The sequence below is a fragment of the Epinephelus moara genome, chromosome 1, assembly GCF_006386435.1.
Source record: "Epinephelus moara isolate mb chromosome 1, YSFRI_EMoa_1.0, whole genome shotgun sequence".
NCBI lineage: Eukaryota > Metazoa > Chordata > Actinopteri > Perciformes > Serranidae > Epinephelus > Epinephelus moara.
This window is the reverse complement of record NC_065506.1, coordinates 34,165,996-34,190,285: the sequence shown is the minus strand read 5'-3', so window position 1 is coordinate 34,190,285 and position 24,290 is coordinate 34,165,996. Positions and strand designations below refer to the sequence as shown.

Sequence of the window (24,290 nt, the reverse complement as noted above, 5' to 3'; positions counted from 1 at the left end):
TGAATTAACAGGTTTATTTTCACCAAACTGAAACTGGTGATTGTTGGAACAGTGGAAAGACAAACCAAGACTGTTTCTGTGAGTTTTATTTTGTTTCTTTTGACTTTGAATGAAGTGTATTTTATGATAATAAAATTACGGTTTATTAAAATAAAGTCTGGTTGGTTTGGGGACAGCGATTTCTGGGCTTTTTTATGGTTAAACACCAAGGATCTTACTCTTTAACAAAGGGGTCTATCTTTGTAGGAATGCTTCAATAATGATGTCAGACACTTGGAAAGTGACGAAACAAAGCACTTTATGTGGATGTAAATTGACAGTGCACAATTGCCCATTAATGTTACATTGCTGCCCGTTTCGCTGCTGCCAGCTGCAGCCCTCTCGTTCAATACTGGACCAATCTTAGAAATTGTTGGTCCTGTCAGTCACTTAAACACAAAAATATGGAAAAATAGGGTCCAGGCTGAAGAATGAGTAAGTTACCCTTTAATGTACACACGTGAAGGTTATCACTCTTCTTGTCTCTGTGCAAGAAAGTATTTCCTATGATGTCAAACCTTTCCTTTAAAATCTCAATATCACCAGTGCAATTTTTACTACCACTGTTTTCACTGTATTGTTTCACCTTAAAGTGAAGACTATGTATGTAACTTTTCAACGAAACCACATAATTCTTCCTCTTAGAAATAAAAAGTTGAATTCATGTTGTTTTGCTCCACTCACTACAGTCTGAAGCTGAACAGGAAATGACTAGCACATTAGGTAAACCAACATGTCACACAGGTTTAAGTAACCACACAGGATACAAATGCATTTTTTTGAAAATACAATTTTACTCTATGATGTTCATACAACTGCTTTTATTTTTTTTTTTTAAATAGGATTTTCACTGTTGAGGGAAGTTAAAACTCAAAAGGCAGACTCCTCTCAGTATTGTACACATACTGGCAGTTAAAGTGAAAAATGAAAACTAAAGACAAGTTCAATATACAACACATAATAAAAATAAAAAAACAATAACTCGTCAAGCTCTATATTCTGGCATTCATTCATCAAAAAACTAGAAAATGATACATTACAGAGGGAAGTAAAATAACGCTGGAGCCCTTTTGGCATTCTCAGTCACAATGCTCCTGACATTCTTTGTTTTTATTGTGTTTTGATTTGCTCAGCACCTATTAAATCAAATTTTAAAAAAACTGAAGAGTTACGATACTTTGATCCCTGGCTATTGCTCTCACGGTCTCACGATTCCTATTTCAAGAAAATAACTGCGCATTTGTTGCTCAAACATTTTTTTAAGGAAGCAGATGAAGCCGAGAGACTCAGATTACAGTTTGACTTTGGATCAACATGAATGTGCAGAAAACCTCAGTGAGCGTAAGGTAGTGTTTTTGTTTTCTGTCTTCTATAAAGCATTGTACAGTCACATTATTTACATATTCAGTATATTACAGCGCACTCTTTTTACTCTCAGTAGCTTGTGTGGTGCGTTTGATGCAGTGCTCACTCTCTCCTACATGGAGAGGGCCCCCTCTTGTCTCCCTGTGCTTCTGAGACTAACGTATCATCCTCAGATCGGTATATGGCAGGTTTTAACTGTAAGTGGGTGATTCTGAGGGAAAGAAGGGGCCGTTGTGACGAAGATAGTGACAGACGATTATTGAGAAGGGTGTTGGTCTTTAAAAGATACTCCAAAATGCACAGGTGGAAATGCATAGTGTGTTAACTGCAATGAGTACAACGTTTCATTTAGAGAAGCATTAGCTCTGCTCGTGTGTTACAGTACTGCATCTTTGTGAAATGATTCACCTGTCTAGAGGGACGCTGTTGAGAAGTTTGGGTTGGTTGTTCTTTGTAGGCACATGGTTGATTTTTAAAGTTGCAGGCAGACATGGAGTGCTGCTTTAGTCGAGAACAAATCAAGAAAATGGCTTCGCAGGCAGTCCATTCCTGCCTGCAACGATGTGCAAGGTTGTCTACAGAACACAGAGTTGTGCCTAATAGCACGCCACCCCTGCTGTGGTGACGGAGGAGATTCAGCTTGTTAGGAGCAAATTTAGTCCCCAATCAACCCCTAAAGTCACTCATGCAGATCTAAGCACCTATTCACACATTTTCTCTGAGTGGGGTAGCTGATGAAGGACTATTTATCTGGTCCCCGTTGTTTTCATCGGATTCTACATGAGCACTTGATTATTTCAAGCTCTGTGAGCGTGGGCCTTAGGTGGACTGGGTGTAAGCAACATGACCGCTGCAGCGAAGAGTCTGCCTACAAAGTTCCAGTCACATCTGCATCTAAGCACAGGACACCAGGCTTAGTAGGCTGACCCGAGACCAGCCACTGGACATTGATCGAGATAAGGCCCTGCGTGTTCTTACGGGCTTACAAGGCTGTGATACATGGGCAGTTTTTGAGGCAATGTTGTGCAGCATTTATTCCCGTATCTTCTGCCTAGTACTGGGGACATCGCTCTCTGGCTGACTACTGACAGAATACTGTGAAAATCCCTGCAGATGCCTCTAGGCAGCAGTGTCATCACAGTAAAAGGACAGGGTGATCCTGGGCTAAGGCTCCAGCTGAACCACAACACCTGATCCAGCCTTCTTTTTTTTTTTTTTTTTACATTCCAATCTAAAACATCTCCCCACTGGTCAAAGCTTTTATAAATATATTGGAATAATCCCCATTGCCTCAATGAACTGCGTATGGATCAGTTTTGGCAGACTGGTGCGCTGGTCACTGGTGAGAGTCCAGCAGGGGGCAGGAGTGTGAGCGGATGTCGTTGTGTTTATGGATGGCCTGGTCCAAGTCCAGAGACTGTCCATTAATACTGACCCCCATGCAGCCGCTGTAGGGCGCCGACACCAGCGTGGACACCAGAGGAACATCTGAGGGAAGAAATGACAACACGTGATGACGAGAAAAAAAGATGGACTGTGTGGGTGTCCGAATGTTGACCTAACTATGAGTATGCAAACAGTATTAGTCAGTGGGTTGAATCAGTCAGTCTCAGCAAACACATTGAAGGTCCAGTGTGTAGGATTTGAGGGCATCTATTGGCAGATATTAAATATAACATTCATAACTATGTTTTCATTAGTTTATAATCACCTGAAAATAAGAATGGTTGTGTTTTCTTTATCTTAGAATAAGACGTTTATATCTACATATGGAGTGGGTCCTCTTCCACAGAGTCCACCATGTCGTTTCTACAGTAGCCCAGAATGGACAAATCAAACACTGGCTCAGGATTGGGCCATTTGCGCCACTGTAGTTTGCCTACACACTTGGCACACAGGGGAAGTTTCAGTTCTGCAACCTCACCGCTAGATGCCACTAAATCCAACACACTGTTCCTTTAACCAACATTTAGAGCTTTTCTTTAATATACATGAAAATTCTCATCAAGGTGAAGAAGACTAAATCTTTATAACGTTTTCTTTCCAGTATGGGGAATGTTGGATCCTGAAATATTTACTCAGCTGCCACTCACTAGAAGTAGCAAAAATGGATCACTATTATGGTTTGCTATATACACAATACAAAGAACAAAGTGAGCTACTCATACATGGCGGGAATTCTGCAGGATTTTTCCACTCACTGGCTAAGAGAATATAAGCCTAATATTATCCATATCTTTCCTACTGTAACATTGTTTGAGCCGACACATTTATCACCCCATCAAGCCACTCTTTCTTCTTCAGAAATGGTATGTATGAGTTGCTACATTTTCAACCTTCAGGCAGACAAAATTTTGTCAGTTTTTGATTTTAATGAGCTGCAAATTTTCATCAGGACTGATCAGAACTGTGACTCTCCAACTACAAAAGTGCCGCTGCAGGCTACCGGTAACCGAAGCTGTGTCACCTTTGAAGTGCACGAAAGTAGGCAGGGATGGAGAGGAAAAAAAGGAAGAATCACTACGCTTGAGTAATAGTCAGGAAAACCCTGCAGTTTATTCTGACATCATGTTGGCTAAAATGTTTGTGGCCTTTTTATGTAAAACAAACACAACAGACAATAACAAGGTCAGCAAAATAATCTAGGTCACGTCCATGTATTTGTACAAGACATGGCCTAATCCTTCATTTTCACCAGAATGTTAAGAAATGTCTGGCAGCTTTAGATGCCTGTACTATTTTCTTTTAGTACTCTGCCGCACTATATGCATATTGTGCGAATAAAACCCTACATATTGCATGAAGAACATCTGGCTAGAAGTGTATGTAAATGTGCAGGTGCTCACCAGGTAGACCTCCTATAAAGGTGCTGGACAGGGAAAACAGGTCATGAGGAATTTCGGTGTCTTCACTACGTCCAGACTCTCCATCGACCAGCAGCAGAGTCTGGTTGCCTGAGATCGTCACCTGGATTTCGTGACTCTCACCATCACACAGGGGGGCAGGAGAGCTGGCAATGATGACATCACCTATAGATACCAGAACAAACTGAAGACACACAAAAGGTCAGTTTTGAGATCAAACTCACAGCAACAAACATAGACAGACTGAGCTTTATCAAGTACTTACATCTCTCCATTCATCCATGCCGGGATGATAGTCGGCCAGAGTGATGGAGAGAGGGACTCTGTCCTGGTGAACAAGTGCAAACAGCACACCGATTGCAGAGGTGGGACGCAGGATCAACTGTACGCTCAGGTTCTGCAATTCTGAAGTGGTGATAACAGGAAGTGAGAAAACAGCAGGTTATGAACTTTATTGACAAACAAAATGAGGCAAACTGTTGACAAAAGAGTGGGCGATGACAAGAGCTAACTGACATTCATCCAAACAAATTAAACAGTGATTAACTACTTCAGGAAGAAGATGTGCAATTCCCAGGCATGAAATGCAAAACACTCCCACACATGAACACACTGTACCATAGCTGATGTTGAAGAGGGCGAAGCCTGTGCCGGGGTAATATGCTCCAGGATCTTCGGTGCTGAAACACTGCATGTTGTCATTGGACCGAATGGTTTCTTGTATGGACGTATCTTCACCAGTCAACCACCTCCACTCCTTCATACAGCCGTCCAGACGGGGGTTCACCTGCGTAATAATCGCACCAGTTGAGAAATATGTAAGGAACTTCTTCCTATAGTACATATTCACGACTAGAGCTCCCCCCCTCACAGTTGTACGCCTCCAACAACTAGTCAAACTACAGTTTACATCCATGTCTGTCCTGATCATGAACTTTATCACTGAGCCTTGTTTACTGTCTGTTCAATCACTCCTCCCGGACCAAACCTGCTGTACTGAAGCAGGAGATTAAACACACACTGTGGGTTTTTTGCAGAACATTAGTCACAGTGACCTTTGACCTTTTGGATAAACAAACATCATCACTTCATCATTTTATTAGACAATTGTGAAATTGTAATAGTTTATAAAACTCTTTAGTTATGGACAAAAACACCAGATTAAAATCAACTCATCGTTGAGTCCAAGTGGATGTTTTTGCCAAGTTTAAAGAAATTTGCTCCAGGCGTTTCGGAGATATCACTTTCACAAGAACAGGATGGATGAGAGGTCACACTGACCTTGACCTATGAACCTTGACCACCAAAATCTAATAATTCATCTTTGAGTCAAGGTGAATGTTTGTGCAAAGTTTGAGGTAATTCCCTCCAGGCACTCTTGAGATATTGCTTTTACAAGAATGGGACAGACAGACAAAAAACCCCAAAACACAACACCTCCAGACACGGTTATCGCCGGCGCAGAGGCATAAAAATACGTAAACATATGCAAATAAACACCTGATTGACGAGGCCGTCCTCTTTGAAAGGGACTCCTCCCACAGTGAGGTTGAGTTCATGCATGCCCTTCTTTAACGTAAACAGATCTCCATTTACTGCGATCTTCATGACGGCCTCCCTGTCAATCTTAATCACTAGACTCCGCCCCTGCTCCTCCACCGAGATCTGAGAAGAAAACAAGACATTTAAGGAGCATTCAATCAGCTGATGAAGCTAATGGAAATCAGTGTATCACTGTTCTTGACAAAATCCTCCAACCTTTCTCCACTGGCCGTCATTGACGATGGGTCCGCTGCTGGTGACCCTGCTGACTGTGCCGTACTTCAGCTGCAGCTCCAGCTTCCCATGATGCATTGCCAGCACGATCCAGGAGCTGTTTAGGTGACCTCCGGCGAAGAAGATCACCCCCTCGGGGTCGTAGGTGCGGAAGTCAAACTCTGCAGAAAAGCTGGGGGGTGGGGAGCAGTGACAGAGTGTGCATTTTAATAAGTATGTTTTAGGATGAAGATAGTTATGAATAAAAACAAAATACAGGAAAAAGAGCAGGAAGAAAAACAATTCCTTTGAGCGACCAAAATAATTTTATCTGCGCTCCACTTGGCACTCAAACAGAGGGCGCCGTTTTCCCAGCTAATATTTTACATTTTTTAGAATTAGCTTCCACAACTTTACAGAGTGACTATGTATGGTAACAAGAAAACACTTACAAATTATCAAACAAAGGGACCGTTCAGCCTGCTGTATTATTTTAATAGAAAAAATGTGAAAAAGAATCTAAAACAGGTTTTGATTAAAACCACAAGCCTGTATTATGCTTCTGCTCATTGCTTGTAAAAACTAAATTATTTTAGTTTTTCTTAAATTCCATGCAGTTCCTCAGGCTGCACTGGGATAGATACTTACTTAAACACGTCTTCTCATCTATAAGTGAAACTCAAACGGTCTTAACAGAACCAGCCAGCGGATTTGAAGAGTTGTGATTGATCCATTTAATAATTTATCTGCCTTGTATGCTTGAGTATAAATGTAGAAAGGGTGTGATCTTTTTGTTAGGAGACAATAGCTGAGAGAGTTGAGCATCAAAACACAAGTCTCTCACCCAGTTTGAATCCTCCGACGGAAACGCAGCCTCACCACCGGCACGCCGCTGAACATGCGGCCCAGGTAGAGGGAGCGAGAGTTCCTCTTCAGAGACGGCGACATACAGGGAGTTATCGGCTGTGCAAACACAAAAAGAAAACTTGAGATAATGCACGCTGCCCCTTTATTAGAACCATTTGGGTGTTTAAAGCTTGACTCATCTGAAATGGTTTAACTAATCAAGAATGTAGTTTACATTTAACAACAAAGGAGAGAGTTAATATTTTTGCCACAGTTTATGTATTTCACCTTACAGCTCCTGAGGTCCTGGCCCAGCTTCATGCCCTGACGACCATCACAGAAGCAACGGAAACTCCCAGGAGTGTTCAGACACTCCTCTGCACACACACGCGCCTCACACTCATCCACATCTGAAGGGCAGGTAGAAGTAAAAGAGAAGGAGAGATGAAAATCATGAGCAAGGTATAAAGGGTTACAGAGAATCAGAGAGTCAGAGTTCATGAAGTTATCAGAGTCCCATCAGTGGAGGAATTAGTCGAAACTTTCAAAACATCAGTCCTACAAGCATTAAGACAAGTATCGCATGTCTTTCCTGTCAACATATCAGGGAATGCAAACAACACTTGAGTCAAGAGGTCTTTGACGTTGACTGGGTGGTATCTTCCTGCTCCGTGTACGACCTTACATGGCCATGAGAAGGTTGGCTATAATAAACGTTAATTCTCAGAGGAGGGACACTGAGGTTATGAAAAGTCTGGTTTCCACTGCGGAGCAAAACAGTGCATGTCACAGAGTGATTAATGACTTTGGTTTAGATCTGTGAATTCTTATTCTAGGTTTTACCAACAGACCTGATGTTGTGGTTACTTATCTTGTTGTGTTATCTTATTAAATACCAAGACAGCATGTTTTTGGACTTCAACATCCATCCGTTCCTTGAGTATAAATGTGTGTTGAGCCAATGCCCCCTCAGAAAATCAAGATAAACACTGCTTGACATATGGTATACAATATCATATTTGTACATCTTGAGATTTGGCTTGGTGATGCTGCTGTCAATGTGTTTTTAAATCCCTGCATGTTTAAAGGAGAAGCACTAAAGATGAGTCTGAAAAATGGGAAACACTTTTCTATCCTGCAAAGCTATTACATGTCTTCTGTGTTTGCAAATTCTGAGTACTGCATTTTAGCTTTACCTCATCTATTTGGCATTTATATCTGTTTTTATCACATCTGAAATCAAAAAGACACTATGGATGTAACAGTGTGTACCAAACGAAGGTGAACCACAGGGTGAGTCTGTGTATTTTCCCTCCGAAATGGAGACGGTGACCTGTTACCTACTTATACTGAATTTCTCCCAATGTCTTTGCATTCCTTTCCTGACCCCACAACACAGCTGCATCAGGTCCTGCTGAGGCTGAAGCTGCTCCTCAGTCAGTTCTCGTGACACCGTGTGTGTTTGTGTGTCTTCGTGCGTCTGCTTGTGTGTGTGTGCGTACAGGCTCACCAACACAGCTCTTGGTTTCATTGTCGTAGACGTATCCAATGTCACACAAACAATCGTAGCTGCCCTCCTTATTCTCGCACCGTGCTGTTCCACACACCCCTGGATCCTCACACTCGTCCACATCTGAAAGACACAAAATGTGGTCAGCCGGACGGGTCAACGTCTGGTGGAAATTCACAGAATCGGGAAGCCTATAAAGTCGACTCCTCAGCTGGAAGGACATGATCGGACGAGGTTGTCTGTACTTTTGCTCATCAGTGTCAGGAATAAAATGGGTCAGGAAAAGACACCAGACACCTAAAATTAATTTAGATTAATTTGAGGACTGGGAAATTAAAATCAGCCACAAGACAGATGCTCGTGAAATCTGGTCCTGATTGATTAACCACTTGAATCAAAATGACCTCGATAATAATTCTAACCCCAAAGCAGCTTTAAAATTAGGACAACAGACCAATTGTTTCAAACTGAGTGTCAACATCATACTGTACATACAGTATGTGCATGTTCAGCACTCACTGACACTATGTCACACTGAAATAAATATTTACACCAAGGACACAATGTTTAGAGACTGTACACACTATATTTGAGTAGGCTTAGTAAAAACCATTATTCATATCGGTAGCTAGCAGGCCACAAGTTCTGTTTGCTGTCTTCAAAGAATGAATGAATCAGGATGTTTGTAGAACTGTAATGTTGTGCTGGCGAAGGCTCATTGAGACAAAAAAGCCCCTTTTACGCTGCCTGTTAAAGGCAGGAGTATCGCGCCATTATTCTGCCTCACCGGTCTTTATAAACGGTATGGTTTCACAATGGGGGGACAGCGTGCCAAATGGACATCTGTGTAAAGGAACAGCCAGCAGGACAGGACCATGGATGGGACAGGTGTGATGTTTTGACGATGTGTTAAGGGTGCGACCCACTGCCAGGAGATTTAAAAAGCAGCAAATAGCAGTTAGCAGCTAAAGCAAAGAAGAACAGCAGCCAAAATGTCCGCAAATCGGGGAGACAATGAGACCATTTAACAAGGACAGTAAATGATTGTTAGTAGCATGTTATGCCACTGTTATTGTTTAGAAAGTGCTGATGACACGTATGTTGTATGTCGCACTAAAGGCCGATACTGTTGTGTTACACATCATGCCTTTATTTGTCTCTGGAATGCCAGCATGCTATCTAAAATCACAAACTGAGGCAACATGATGCAGCCATTGTTTGGTTCTGTGTTAAAAAGAAAGGGCAGTGTAACAAAGGGACTTTGTAGCTGCCCTATCGTGCAATCTCTGTGTAAAAAGGGCTAGAGTCTAATTCTCAAGAGAGACCTGATCAAACTTGGGGCCAAAGAAGGCCACCTACAGGAGATATTTGGTGGCCACAGAGTAACTTTTTGTGGCCACAGTGAAATGTTGGACCTATCAAAGGGTCTTACAAAGAGAATTATGTCACAAGACAGAACATCACTGCCACTGGATTACTAAAGGGGCCTCAAATAGAAAAAATCTCATGTTTTAAATCCTTGTGAATAATTAAAAATATTCATACAAGAATACCTGCAGAAGTAATATCTATTTTTATAGTTTGAGGTGGGTAATAACAGTTAAAATACAGACTGAAGTGTTATTTGCAGCTACAGTATTGACATGTTCCAGTTGTCAGATGACGTGCTTACCGTTACACATGTGGCGTCCTACCAACATGTAGCCTTCGTGACAGGAGCAGCGGTAACTGCCCATAGTGTTGTTGCACTCATGGTCACACCCTCCGTTCCTTTTGCTGCACTCGTCGACATCTGCAAATAGGACGGTGGTACAGTCAACATGTAGGCAGGAAAAACATCATCATAGGCTGTGAGGAGCATTAGGCTCCTTGGCTTGTGTTGAAATTTCCCATAGTAATTCAGGATGATCATGCTGTGCTTAATGTAACCAATTCTTAATGTTTAATTTTAAAGTTTTGGAGTAGGAGCCCACAGCGTGAGACTTGATACAGTTTGAAAAACTCACTTAAATGTCCTATGAATTTGTACTTTGTCAAACGCCTCACAAATAACTGACACACTATGTCATTGCGGCTGAGTGTTGCAGCCGAGTGTTTAGGAGGAGTGCGGTCGTCAAGTGGAAAAGGCTCAGACCGAGTCAAACTGAATCTGTTTTGGTTTCCTCTCACAGTAAGGTGGCAGGATGAGTCACAGTGGAAATGTGTGGAATGGTGGCCGTGCCATAAATCAACATGTTCCCCTCTCCCTCACAGTGTGTCTGTATAAATTATGTGTGTTTTCCAGTTCCTGCTTGTACACTTAATATTTGTTACATTTCCCTTGTAAAAGTGCAACCCTTGCTCTGAGTTTCAGCACAAGCCTCCCCCTCATATTTATACACAGTAACTAGCTTTGACCTCTGATGAGACAAATAGATTGGTGTTGAGAGTTCCCGTACATGCAGCTCATATTGACCTGACACACCATTCACACATCATTAATAGCAGCAGCAGCAGTTGGATGTTGAAGAGGCATGTCAACAACAACTATTTCAATTGTAACATAAAACTGAAACAGAAACACTGGAAAAGAATTGGGAGGTCAAAATAAAACACCATTCACATCAACATGATGAGAAACAATGAAAATATTTGACAGTAATATAACAATGAAAGTGACGGGAAGCCTCATCTTTGTATCTGTGGGCGTGACAGGAGTTGGCTGTCAGACTCAAGGTCACTGAGACTATATCTACCCAGAAATGCTTGATGTGACACTGAATGACGGTGCAAAAATTCAACCTCTGCTGAGCTCTAGCCCACAGTGTCCACCTATATATATCCTCTCTCACTTGCCATGCTATGACAGTACCTTTTTCGCATCTGGCTCCTGTCCAGCCGGTGAAACAGTGACATAGGAAGTCGCCCTTTTTGTCCTCGCAGCGCACCGTACCTCTGGCATTACAGGGAGAAGGAGAGCACTGGTCTGGAATATCTACAAGTGAGAGAAAAGCAAATACAGACAGATGCAGAGGGAGGAAGAGTTATTATTGCTTTAAGATTGAGTCTGCAAAGCGGATGCATACAGTGAGTGTAACTGTATACTGACACCAGACAGAGGAAGGGCATCTCTTATGTTCTGCATATCAGGAGTTCAATATAAATAGCCTAATGCTGGCTAAGCCCTCCTGCAGGAGATGCCCTAATTCTGTCCTTCCCAGCATACCTGTCCTCCACCTCACAAAAAACAAGATCAAATTGAAATTCAACCTCTCTGTTCTGTTTTTTTTGTGTGTTTGTTCTGTTTTTCCTATTAGATATTTTCACTTGTGCCCTCTCTTTCACTCCCAGCTTGTGTAAGCGAGCACATGTGTAAATTTTTTCTCTCCCTGTGCACTTTCCTTTTCCTAGAAGTGGAGTCTGACTGCTCGACAAGTCTGGGCATGTTAGCTGGAGTTCAGGCAGAGAACAGGACAGTGTGGAGAGAATGAGGGGAGCAGGAGAGAGATAAGCTCACATGTGAAAAACAAAGACACAACTGTTTTACTGAATGATGTACAAGATTGTAGATAAAAATACCTTCATTTCACTGGTGAAACGTCCAGTGCTTCCAGTGACTGGAGTTATATCAATGTTTCACATATAATCTGTCAGAGCTTTGGCACGTGCACGTTGACAGCAGAATCACCAAGACAACTAAACAACTAAACTATTAACACATGTGTGCAACACACAGTGGCAAAATCAAATCAGTAACAATTACATCCTCCACCTGTGAGACGTTCTCACAATAAACAAGATGATGACATTATGTAATAATGAAAATGTAATAAAATTTGCACTTAGCCTGATCGAAAATGTAGTAAAAACCCAAATCATGTAATCAACTCAACTAATCATTTAATAACTCAACCAATCTATTGCAAACTATTGGAACTCAGGACCAAGTGAGATAAGACAGTACAACAGCTTTGTTGGTTTTAAATTTAGGATGAAATCACGGCTAAAATCAACACTGGACACTGGATCTAACACCATGAAATCTTGTTATATCTTAATGTTGTAGTTTTATTGTTGTTGCTACTTTTATTTATTGCGATGATTTGATGTTGTGTTGTCTTGCTGTTGTTATTGCTGAAGCTGTAACTTTATGTTTCCTGCCCAGGGGCTTCAGATGAAAATTAGCTTACAGCTAACTCTGGCGCAGCTAAGTAGCTGTGCACTGTCCCTGTTAGATCAAATAAATAAATTAATAAAATAATCATGTTATAACTTGAACAACAACCTAATAAAATGTCCTGATATCATGTTATACCATTCACTTGGGTCACTTTTTTTCAAAACTGATGATGTAATAATGTAAAAAAGTCTGATAAATCCTCTCTGAAATGTAAAGTGTGCAAGTACCCATGATGTATAATACTGTTAGTGTCACATTAGCCTACTGAAAACAAAACCATCGGACACTGATTTTATGTTAAGTTAAAAATTTTAAAAAACACTTATAATAAACGCAACAATGGAGAATCTCACCTGCATCTCCTTTACTCCCCACCTGTCAGACTTTTTACCCATACTTTAGTGTAAAAACAGGGTTTTAACTTTCAATATTAATTAAGTGTTCGTTCCAAAAACAAAAGCCCTTCTGTTTTCATTCCTTTAGGGGTCATTATAACGGATAACACTAAATGTGTATTACCGTATTCCGTGATAATTCCTGAGACAGTTAGCATACCTTGAAAATCGCATACCGTAGCAACCCTGCCACGCTTACGTGAGTAAACGCACCAAAGTACGTGCAGCACTGTCACCTGCAGCATTGTGACTCTAACATCAATATTTAAATATTCCCAATGCAACGAAAAGTAAAAAATTATATATTTTTGGGTGCATGTTTTGCTGTTTGCTGTCGCTATTTTCTGTGTTAATGCCACTGATGGCAACCAAAGGCCAAGAACTGGTTGCCAGTTTCTCAAAATTATTACCAGTGGCCACCTGGCAACCGTTACCTTCAAGTGTTGTTTCATTTGAGTCAAAGTAACTTGCAACCAAATAGTAAACAGTATTGATAAAGAAATTTGAAAATATCTTCAGCAGTATCAGCACATGCTTCTTTAGGTTGCTTGCCTTTTTCTTTAGGCAGTTAATGAATGAATCAGACCAAAGCCCCTGGTCAGTAATATGTTGGGGTCTATAAGCTGGCAGGAGCCACACTTGTTTCCCTCCTTAAAATTTTAGAGGTCCCTTGACAGCATGTATAAATTCAATTTCATTTAATAAAGCACACACTGAGGGCTACTACAGTGACGATTAAGATGAGCCCTCCAAAGTTTACAGAGCAGCAACCATTTGTGTCACTTATGCTGGAGAAAAGATGTGTTTTTAATGATTCTAATTTTTCTGCTGCAATTCACAAAACATTTGCAAACTGCAGACTAAGGGAACAGAAACAGGGGGGAGTGGGAGAATAAACACTGTCTGCTGTGCTTACAATGAAATCAGCTTTTGGTATGTGCAAATATGAAGCTGTAGCTTTCCATACCATGCCATGTTTGTGAAATCCCATGCTTTACATAGTCCATAAATGGAATTAGAGGAATGTCATGATCTGCTTTGATACTGGGATACCACCCACTACTAGTCTGCAGGAGACAGATGGGCACAGATTTGCAGCGTGAGAGAGAAAAAGAGAGAAGTGGCGAGAGGGAGATAGGTGGTGAGCTGCCTTGTCATGATGCTGCAGCTGAGTCATGGAAACCCCCCCGAGCCTCCTCAGCCAATAGCAGTAAAGCCGGGTCGGTCTCTTGTATCCTGATGCAGCAGGAATCCTGCGCTTCACACACGTCAGACTTTTTTTTTTTCCACGTCACTCTTCCGGCTCGGCTCACGAAGATGCTGGTGCAGTCACCCAGAGAGGGAGAGCGAGTGAGCGAGTGACGACTGAAGGGGTGTGCCGCTCATTCACCAATCTGCAGCATCACTGTGGCAGAGTGCTGCAATATTACTCATGGATACCTGGGCTCACGCACATGTAGCACACTGAGGCTACTTCAAAGTCACAGCATTAGTCCGGTGTGTCACGCTGCAACAACTGACCTGCAGTTGCCCAAGAAATTAAGCACCTTTTCATCATCCTTCCCTCTGTTTCCTTTTCTGCTTAGAGAGCGTGTGCCTGAGGGTGATGCAGTGTGGTGATACTGCAGTGCAGCCCAACCCTACACTACAACTAAGTGCCTCTGCTTGGATGTAATAAAACTTTCACAGTGAAAAGAGAGACAGAACGAAGGGGTAAGAAAAAGACACCTATCAACCAGTATGCCATCCAGCTCTAAAGTTAAGTCGGTAGACAGATAAGAGAGCATTAAACTTACTGTGGACACATGTAACCAGATCCTGTTTCTTCTTTTCAGCATCTCCAAACTTCTCCACACAGGCTACACACAAACAAAAATGAAAGCAAAGACATTATAAACATATAATCAGTCAAACTGGCTGTTAGGAGTAGAGATGAAGAGTTTTAGTCAGGAGGATAACTCACCTAAATACTTGGGATAGAAGTAGTCCTGCATCAGGGAAAACACATGGAAGAGAGACGGATAAAGTTACGTAGGCGTATAAACAAAAATCTAAACAGAACAAGATAATCTAAATAAATGCTTACGATTAGTAGTGGGGGGTTCCGCTAATACTTGACATAATCTAGGATTTGGTTTCGTTTCATGCCTGATCTCTGCGCTCATACTCAAGGGAGTGAAAACAAGCTCATAAACACTCATTAATTTTGACATTTGTCTCTCTGTGGGTGTGTGCTTTATGTCCAAAGAGAGAAATTACGATGATTTGTCTGTAATCTTTGTGTGTCCTCTCTGTAATGGGTGCGGCCCTTTGCCAAAGGCTTCCTGAGAATTCTCTGCATTCCTTATAGTAGCAGCATCCCATCTCGCCTCCTGGCTGCAGTACTCCTCCACATGTAGGTCCAAAATTTGAGGATGATCTACCAATGGAAAGATTGGCTCTGGAGGCACAGACTTCAGAGAGCTTCTGCTGCAGTAGGACCCAGATGCAGCAAGATGAGGTGAAAAAAAAATCTCTTGTATGAATCAGTTACCAAAAAAAAGCCAGCTAAAGATAAGAACATATTACACAGCATAATTGCCTGATTATACCCCTGATGTGCTGCAACAAATGATCTGTCACAGTCACATTTGGTTAAGATGAAGTGTGGTCCCAGAACTAGTTTGCTTAACTTTCACTTAACAAGTAAGACACTAGCAACTTGGGTGTCTCAGAAGATAATCAGAAATATCCAGGAACACCCTCTCTCTGCAGAGCCAGAAAGCTGCAGCAGGAGAAAATGCAGAGTCAGAGATGGGCACTTTGAGAATGAATAATGCAGCTTTGAATGAGTCTGCAGCTTTGTGTCACGCAATGGAAAACTACGGGTACACAAATGCTTTTGTGATGGTGATGTGCGCCCAGCTGATTCAAAATAGAGGGGACGTCACCTGACTTCACCTTTTCCTCTGAACCCAGCTCAACTTCACTTTAATCCCCCCCCTCCCTCAGCCTCCATGTCTGTCCATTTGGCTAATCTTACGAGTAATCTCTGACTCATCGATTGCCTCATTCAGTCCCTCGCCTGCTGCAATTCACGATGGCAAAACTTCAAGAGTAAGAGCGATTGTTGAGGAGCACAGCGTCGGCAGTGCTAACAGCTAAAACTTTATCTAAACCTCTGATTTACAAATCAAGCCCTAAAACAAACAAAACATACAACAATGCCAAGAAATACTTCGTCTAATTCCTTAACAAGGGCTTGTGCAAGAGTTTGTACTATAAATGGCCCATGCTATGACCCAAGTAACGTTCACACACAATGATTAGTGAGAGAAAAAGTCTGCTAGCCCACGTTGCATGTTTTCTGACACATTACATAATTTCTATGTCTGGAGCTTGTCTGCACATTCAGCACATACATTCAATAGGCTTAAGAATTCACATGGATGGAAAGGCTAATCTGTGCAGTCATGAATGAAGGATTCCCGTATGCACATAGTGTGATGGATTTTGTTTGTTGGTAAACACCAAATGGAAAAAGAGGGTGGAAGCTGTGCAGCTGTACAGATTAGTGAGGCAATGTGCATTACTGTGTATGAATGAAACACATTTCTCACCCCAACTTCAACAGGAAGCAGCTAATCACATTCCCAAGAGACCAGAGGAGTTTGTTTGCATCATTCACATGTGAGTGTGTGGACATTTAAGAGCAGGCGTGTGTAGACATACAGCGATACAGATGTTGGGAACAGAGATGGAGGCTCCCATATTTGGCAGGAACCTCACCAAGCAGGGCCAAATTTTAGCAAACTTAATATATTTAAGCCAAGTTAAAAAACAAGTGACTGTGTGTTTATGTGTGCACACATGTATGACGAAGGGTGGAGGGATAGCTGTGTCTTCACTGACAGTGTTATTTCATAAACGAAGGCTTAGTCACGCTGACTCAACGTCTGTCGCAGAAACAAACAATAAAAAACACGCCAAGTCTTTGACATGAGAATAATATGTGCACTGACAGCTATCAGCTGTCTGGACTTATTGGAGCATGAACACCAGCAGCCCAGACAATGAATCATTAGTGTGCTGTTGCATTACATTCATCAATTTACAGTCAATATGAACATGATGTAAACAACCAACCTTGCAGCTGTATGTTCTCTAAATTAAATGACAAACTATTTAAGCTGGTAATGATTTGAGTAGCTGAGTGGAGTTCACAGTGCTGCAGTGCCTCAGTGGAGGAAGGTGTGGTGTTGTGGTTGTGTTTTGGTTGCTGCACGCAACCTTGGACTGAAAACCACAACTTCAGTGGTGCCACAATATACTCACCGTCTCCGGGTCGTTTTCAAACACTTCTCTGGCCTCCTCTTTGGTGCACTTTTCCTCCACACACTCCCTCTCCAAGTGTCCTTGCTTCGTCTCCTCGAAAACTTGATTTGCTCTCCTGTGTCTGCTCAGAAACTGGTTCGCCTCTTGAGCAGACAACGAAACTAAAATAAAAAGACACCCCCACAAAGAAACACATTAATTAAGCTACGGGAATAAGAGAAGGTCAAACAAGTCTGGACTTAAGCAGTATTTTGGCTGCCAAAGGTTGCGAAACATGCAGCGTTAAAGCACAGTTAATGACGTTATTAACATGTCTCATCATCAGCTACAACACAAATGTCAAAGGGGACTTAGCGTGCTAGCTTAGCCACCTAGCATGTAACTGTTTACTTACTGCTGTCGGACCAGCGGACAACCAGCAGGATTAGCAGGGCTGCCGATGAGAGACACTTTGTCGGGGTCAGCCGCATTGTTTCACCGCTGTGTCTGCGCCAAGCTTGAGAAACTTTCTCCTCCTGTCCCGTCTTGTAGCACCCCGAAACCCCCTGTGTGTCTCTCGGTGTCTCAATGTCACCGAGCCGAGGCTAACGTTGGAGCGGAACACACTGCAGGTATTCAGGTACTTCCGACCGTTGGTCCTTAACGTCTTTTGATGTGAAATCACTGCGACCTAAACTGTCGTGTGTTTCCCCCGCATATCGTTCATAACGCAGGCAGATTAAGCGACCGTCCTCGTCTCTCTGCGGTTCAGCTCGTCCCCCATTGCGGTCTGTACTTTATTTCTGACCCTCCTCTCTTATTTGAGCCCTCTCTGGCCGGATCGAGTCCCCTCTCTGCGGAGAAAGACAGCACGCCTCTGCTTCCTCAGGAGGGGGAGTAGCTCTGAAAAGTGCAGGCACTGCCAGGCAGGAGTTTGTAGCGATGCAGCCCTCCCTCCTCCTTCAGAGTGTGTGTGTGTGTGTGTGTGTGCATTATCACACAAGTTGGTGCAAAAAAAAACAAAAAAAAACAACAAAGCTCACAAGTAAGCAATGGTCTTCTTTAATCATCAAACTGTCTTCTGGTGGAAGACGTATTCAGATCTTATAGGCTGATACTTAAAGGGTAACTTAGGTATTTTTCAACCTGGACCCTATTTTCCCATGTTTTGTGTCTCAATGACTAATGGTAACATTAACTTTTGAAATCGGTCTAGTAATGATTGAGAGGGCTGCAACCGGCAGCCGCAAAACAGGCTGCAATGTAACCACTAAGGGCATTTGTGCAACACAAGGGGCCAAACACATGCTGCGTTTTTTTACGCCCTAAAATTCATTGTTTTCAATGTAGCCGCGTGGCAGGCACACTCAAACGCTAGAGCGACCTCTTTCGAGATTGTGTTCCTGAGTAGCCTGGTTCCAGACCATAGACCCCGCCCACTCAACCGAGTAGGCTTGCATCTCTGGTCTGGCATACTGCAATGAATTTGCGATTTATCTCGTCCAAATGATGGAAGGACCAATGAACACCGGGGGTGGGGGCCGGTCCAGCGATTAGCCAATCAGCGCCACGCTGATGTCAAGCTGTGCGCTGGTGGGTAACTGGTGAGGATAGCAACAATGGCGACCGCTACAGATCCTACAGACCACATTAACGATGCTATCGAGGTATTTCGCCACTACTCGCGTTAATGGAGGACCAAATTAAGGAAGCTGCTAAACTGGATTTAACGGCGATGCAGCTGGGCGTGCACGACGACGGAGACATTTTAAACGGGCAATGCTCGCTTGTTTTCGGCACCCCCGAGGCATGGATACTAATGACGTCAGATTCTGGGTGAGTCGTTGATCTCTACTGATTGGTTAGGGAAAAATCAAATTCCCTCCCCCTTGTAAGTCGCCTTCAATGGAGGCGATGTCAGACTGAAGGTTCTGGGAGCTTCAGTCTGACACTCAGGCTAGTTCCTGAGTATATTTCAGGGTGAAACGGTTGTACTGCGACTGCGAGATGAACCAAGTTCAACTTTTAAAACAAAGCAGCACACACCACATGTCATGTGACGAGGACCAACCAATCACAGCTGACAGATACCTTTCCCTTCTTTGGTAAATATCAGTCTGTGGTAAACATTGAAAAGTTGATCTTTTTGGTGCAGATCTGCCAGAGCTTTTCATCTGTCCCAATGAACGATATGCAGCGCCTGGAAGAAAATCAGCCCTGCACTCAGGATCTGAGGTAAATAGGCTATGATATGGTGACTGTAAAGACTGCTTAGCAACCTCAGACGCAACCTGCCGCCACTCTCATGAAAGCTGGCTCAAAAAAGGAACAAAAGTAGCGCCAAGCATCCGAACTTGCGTTTTCCAGGCAGTTAAAGGTGCAGCATGTGTATAGCCCCTAAGCCCCATTTCCTCCGAGCAGTACGATACGGTTCAGTTCAGTTCAGTACGCATTTTTTCCGTTTAGACTGTGAAAAGTTGTGGATGGTACCAATGGAACCATATTGTACCGTCCCCCATTTTTGGTCACCCTTCTGTTGGGGTACCTAGCACACAGATCTGGTCCTAAAAGGTGGAGCTGTGAACACTGTAGTCCATTGATTGGTCAATAGAGGACGGTCACTCTGCTCAGGGCTGAGCTGTGGCTGGATTTGTAACCACTGTTCATACCGTGGCAAGTTTTACATTAGTAAACTATAGCCATAAAATGAAAGGACGTTTTGCTGCCTCTGGCAGCAGCTGGGGTCGAAAAAAAACCCCAACCTTAATTAATGGGCCAACTGCTGGCAATTTTTAAGGTGGCACATTAACTTGTATTGTTACTCAATGTATGAGTTGATGACATGGATCCATCAACACACCTTAAACTTCAATGTGACAACTTTGACCATTACTTTAGTTATTTTTTGTCTCTCTTGGATGAAGCAGACTTTTAGTAATGAGTGGATCTTCAGATGTTTAAAATATATTAATTTCGACCAGACAGAATGGCCAGCTTCAGAATCATGTATATTACATTTCTGGATTACACTCAGTGATGCATTAATGTGTACACCCCTCTAATGTTGCAGCTGGTAAAGGTAAGTTTACATTTTTGAATTAATTAATATACTGCTGGGTAAACAGTTGGCATTATCAAATCCACTTTTCATAAAATTATAAGTTGTTAGATTAAACTACCCAACAGGATGTAAAGTTCTTGCACGAATGACACTAATCTAACAACACAATTGCATCTGTAGTGGACCATTCTGCATATTGAATAATGTTTACTTTTATTATAAGGTATACAATGCTAATAATACAGATATACTTTTACTTAGGTATGATTTTGAATGCATGATTTTTTCTTGTAATGGAGTACTTTTAAATTGTTGTTTTACTAATAAGTACGACATTAAGGATCTGGGAGCTTCTTCCTCCACTTAAATTGTGCTGACTGAGCAGTATGCATCATAAGAAACTTTCCCAACAGTTTATTTTAAACCCATATCTTCTTTTGCCAAATAATTTGTCTTTCTGTTGTGTTTTTCCCAAATTTTGGATGACCTAAAATCTGTGTTAGTTCCCTTTCCTACTTTCATTATTTAATTTCTCAACAGTTCAGCCCTCGTCAGTCCTCTTTGCTGACTGATGTGCTTTTCCTCTGAATTTCCATCTCTCCGTCCAGGCCATTAGATCATAGGGTGTCACATGGGTTCAGCTATTCTCTTTTATCATGCAGGGTGTTGAGTATTTGATAGATCTGTGCTGCTCATCACAGTGAAAAACCAAGATGCAATGTTAAATTAGTTCTGATAGAGTGTGGTGTGTGGGAAAAAAAAATGTTAAAAAGTAGTTTACAAAAAATAATAATAAGAATTTGCTGCAGGCTATATTAAAGAAGCAGTGTCTAAGATTTAGGAGGATTTAGTGGCATCTAGCGGTGAGGGTTGCAGATTGCTGAAACTTCTCCCTGTTAATATTCCTTTCAGTGTTCATTGCTAAGGAGGTTTTTACTGGGAGCTGAATTATCTACATAAGTCTTTTCGTCTCCAGAACAAACAGACCAAGGGATTAAAACCAGTAAAAACACTGACCAAAGCAGTTTCACGTTACAAATCAGTGTTTCTTCGACGTTGTGCGGCTGGTTACAGACAGACCGCTCACCCAACACCTGTTAACGTGTGCCCACCTTTTTTCTGTCATAACTTAAGATCCAGATGTTAAGTAGGTTAGCTGTCTCTTCCTCTCCAAAACATACCATGTGATTTAATCTGATAAAAACACCAAATAAAGCAATTTCACATTTAAAAAAATTGTTGTTTCTCCTACGTTACTTATCCCAGAGGGACTACTAACTATGGTGGGCAATGCGAAAACGTGAGTGGCCCCATCTCGAGCCAGTGTTTGGTGTGTCCATTCTGGGCTACTGTAGAAACATAGCGGTGCAACACTAATGACTGCATGGAAGAGGACCCGCTCCATGACTCTTATTTTCAGGTGATTTTACACTACAGAAAACATGCTGATTATATTATATTTCTTTTCTGACAATATATCCCCTTAATCCTTCACACGGGAACTTTAACTTGTGTTCATTCATTTTCCGTAACAGCTTAACCTGTCGGGGGTCACGGGGGGCTGGAGCTTATCCCAGCTGACATTGGGTGAGAGGTGGGGTATCACAGGGCTGACACATAGATACAGACAACAATTCACACTCACATTCACACCTACAGACAATTTAGAGTCACCAATTAACCTGCATGTCTTTGGACTGTGGGAGGAAGCCGGAGTACCCGGAGAAAACCCACGCTGACACGGGGAGAACATGCAAACTCCACACACAAGGGCTCCCCCCTGGGATTGAACCAGGAACCCTCTTGGTGTGGGGCAACAATGCTAGCCACTGCACCACCTTTAGCCTTTGTTTACTTCTTAAATATGCACCTTAAGTCTAACATTGACTGATCTGTGAAAAGTATTCTTCACTAAATATGAATACTTGATAATACCCCTCAAGTACTGCAGTGATTTCTACCGTTTTTTTTCCCCGTTAAAGGGTTTTTTTTGGGGAGTTTTTCCTTATCCGCTGCGAGGGTCATAAGGACAGAGGGATGTCGTATGCTGTAAAGCCCTGTGAGGCAAATTGTGATTTGTGATATTGGGCTTTATAAATAAAATTGATTGAAATTGATTGATTGATTGATTTCACCAGAAATAATGGGTGTGATGCTACCAACAATAAAATGTTTTCCAGTATATTAGCCTATGTGCTGTATGGAACTGAATGCTAATATGATTTCGACAACCTAGTTTAATGGACCAACAGTGGGAGAATGGAGCATGATGGTGCAGTGCCATGTTTCCATCCATCACTCCCTGCAGAAATTAAAGGAGGAATCACTTGATGTTAAACAAAACCAAACTTGGGTCAAATGATGTTTTGTCAATAACTGCTGTAAGAGTTTGTTGTGTCACCAAGGACTTATGAAAGATGGCCACGGGACATTTTGTGTTGAAGAAGTACGCTAAATTTACTGTCAATTCTTTGTCTCATATCACTCTGATCAACCTGCTACCTTCAGCCTGTGGCCTCGTGTTGTGTGATATATTAAATATGCAGCATCATCATTACAAGACTACCAGACATTGATTTTTGATACCTGTCAGAATAAATTGCCTGTGTGGCCTTGTCTCCATGGCTGCTGCAGGAGTTCAGATAAATGCAGTGTTGAAATTCAATACTATCAGATAAGGTTGCTCTGACCAATTTTATTAAAACAAACATAAAACAAACACAACACTGGACAACTACATTTAAGTTATATATTAAAGATGGCTTGTTTTATACACAGGGTGAATTAACACTGACCAACCAGGAGAACCCTGAAGATGAGGACATGATGCAGCAGAAGTTTAGTCTTGAAAGACTGGCCGTGATGAGAGGTGGAGACAACCATGGTGGGAACAATGAAATTATAAACCATATTTCTATGTGTTACCAAACCTGTGTAACACCTCAGGAGTCTCCTTAAGTGCCACAACCAACAATAATTTGTAGATGTCTCCAGACGTTTGCCTCCACCAGAGTGCTGCAGGGAGGAGTCCCAAAGCCCAGAAATGTCAGAAATGAGTTTGCATCCCAGTGGGTTCTTTTTCAATGTATTTTTGATTAGATGCCTGACATAAGGTCTGTGGCCAACACAAGGTTGAAATATTTGTTTTATGGCGTTAAATACGCCGATAAATACCCCTCATGAACTCTGAAGCATTTAAATGCCTTAAAAAAAACAGATTGCTAATAAGTGAATAAATAAGGCTACAGAGCGTCATCACACTCAACTATGCTGTACATAACTTTATAGCCTCGCTGTGGTGGTGTGGAAGTCATGCCGCCATGATATAGTTTGTTTATAGCCTGACATTATGAGACTTAAACAATGGCAGTACGTTTTGGCATTAAACAACAACATTTGGCATTGATAAAGCAAACATTAGCACCGAAGTCAATTGCAAGTCTTTTAAAATAATCTTTTACCTTTGCACCTCTTGTCAGCACTTTTGCTATTTTTAATGGTGATGATTTCTTTTTGTTTTTTAAATCATTTAGTAATTAATTTTGAATTACCTTTTATATCTTTTTTCCTCTTTACTCTTCTCTGTGTCCTTTATTATGTTTTATATTTTTTTGCTCTGTTAAGGACTTTGAATTGCCCTTGTGTATGAAATGTGCTTTACGAATAAAGCTGCCTCGCCTTGAAAAAAATCCACTGAAAAATTAAGTTCAGGCATTAAAGCATTTTTTTTTTTTTTTTTGCATCCTAGTGTGTTTTGCAATGACAATCTTCTGATTTTTTTGCTTCACACCACTTTTTTAGTTTTTATCTCTTTTTCTCAATTTTCAACTTTCTGTCACAAAACTGACACTGAAAAAAGGATGACACGAAGAGAAAAAAAATCCAAATATTGTCATTGGAAAACATATCAGAATGCAAAAACATTAAAATAAAATAAAAAAAAATAAAAAAATTTTAATGACTTTTTTCCAGTGTGATGTTTCCTTTTTCAATGCCAAATTAA

The 24,290-nt window shown here is 41.7% G+C and overlaps 1 protein-coding gene across 1 annotated transcript; it reads right to left on the bottom strand.

Moving 5' to 3' along the window:
• Positions 1-471: 471 nt before the first annotated feature.
• gas6 (growth arrest-specific 6) lies at positions 472-18,123 on the bottom strand. The gene is made up of 15 exons (XM_050046614.1): positions 17,642-18,123; positions 17,248-17,408; positions 14,897-14,921; positions 14,730-14,792; positions 11,231-11,353; positions 10,052-10,171; positions 8,380-8,502; positions 7,158-7,279; positions 6,868-6,986; positions 6,027-6,216; positions 5,769-5,933; positions 4,887-5,055; positions 4,534-4,673; positions 4,251-4,452; positions 472-2,892 (listed from the first exon to the last, which is right to left on the bottom strand). Exons 1-15 carry the CDS (start codon positions 17,715-17,717, stop codon positions 2,741-2,743), a joined length of 1,950 nt encoding a protein of 649 aa, XP_049902571.1. The 5' UTR covers positions 17,718-18,123; the 3' UTR covers positions 472-2,740.
• Between the last annotated feature and the right edge of the window lie 6,167 nt (positions 18,124-24,290).

Bases quoted from the DNA above. Each gene is read 5' to 3' on its own strand.
- gas6 (XM_050046614.1), bottom strand. From the start codon at position 17,717: ATGCGGCTGACCCCGACAAAGTGTCTCTCATCGGCAGCCCTGCTAATC. The intron at 7,280-8,379 runs GTGAGCCTGTAC...CCTGCCCTTCAG, and splicing joins TGAAACCAAGAGCTGTGTTG to ATGTGGATGAGTGTGAGGCG. The intron at 5,934-6,026 runs GTTGGAGGATTT...TTTTCTTCTCAG, and splicing joins ATGACGGCCAGTGGAGAAAG to ATCTCGGTGGAGGAGCAGGG.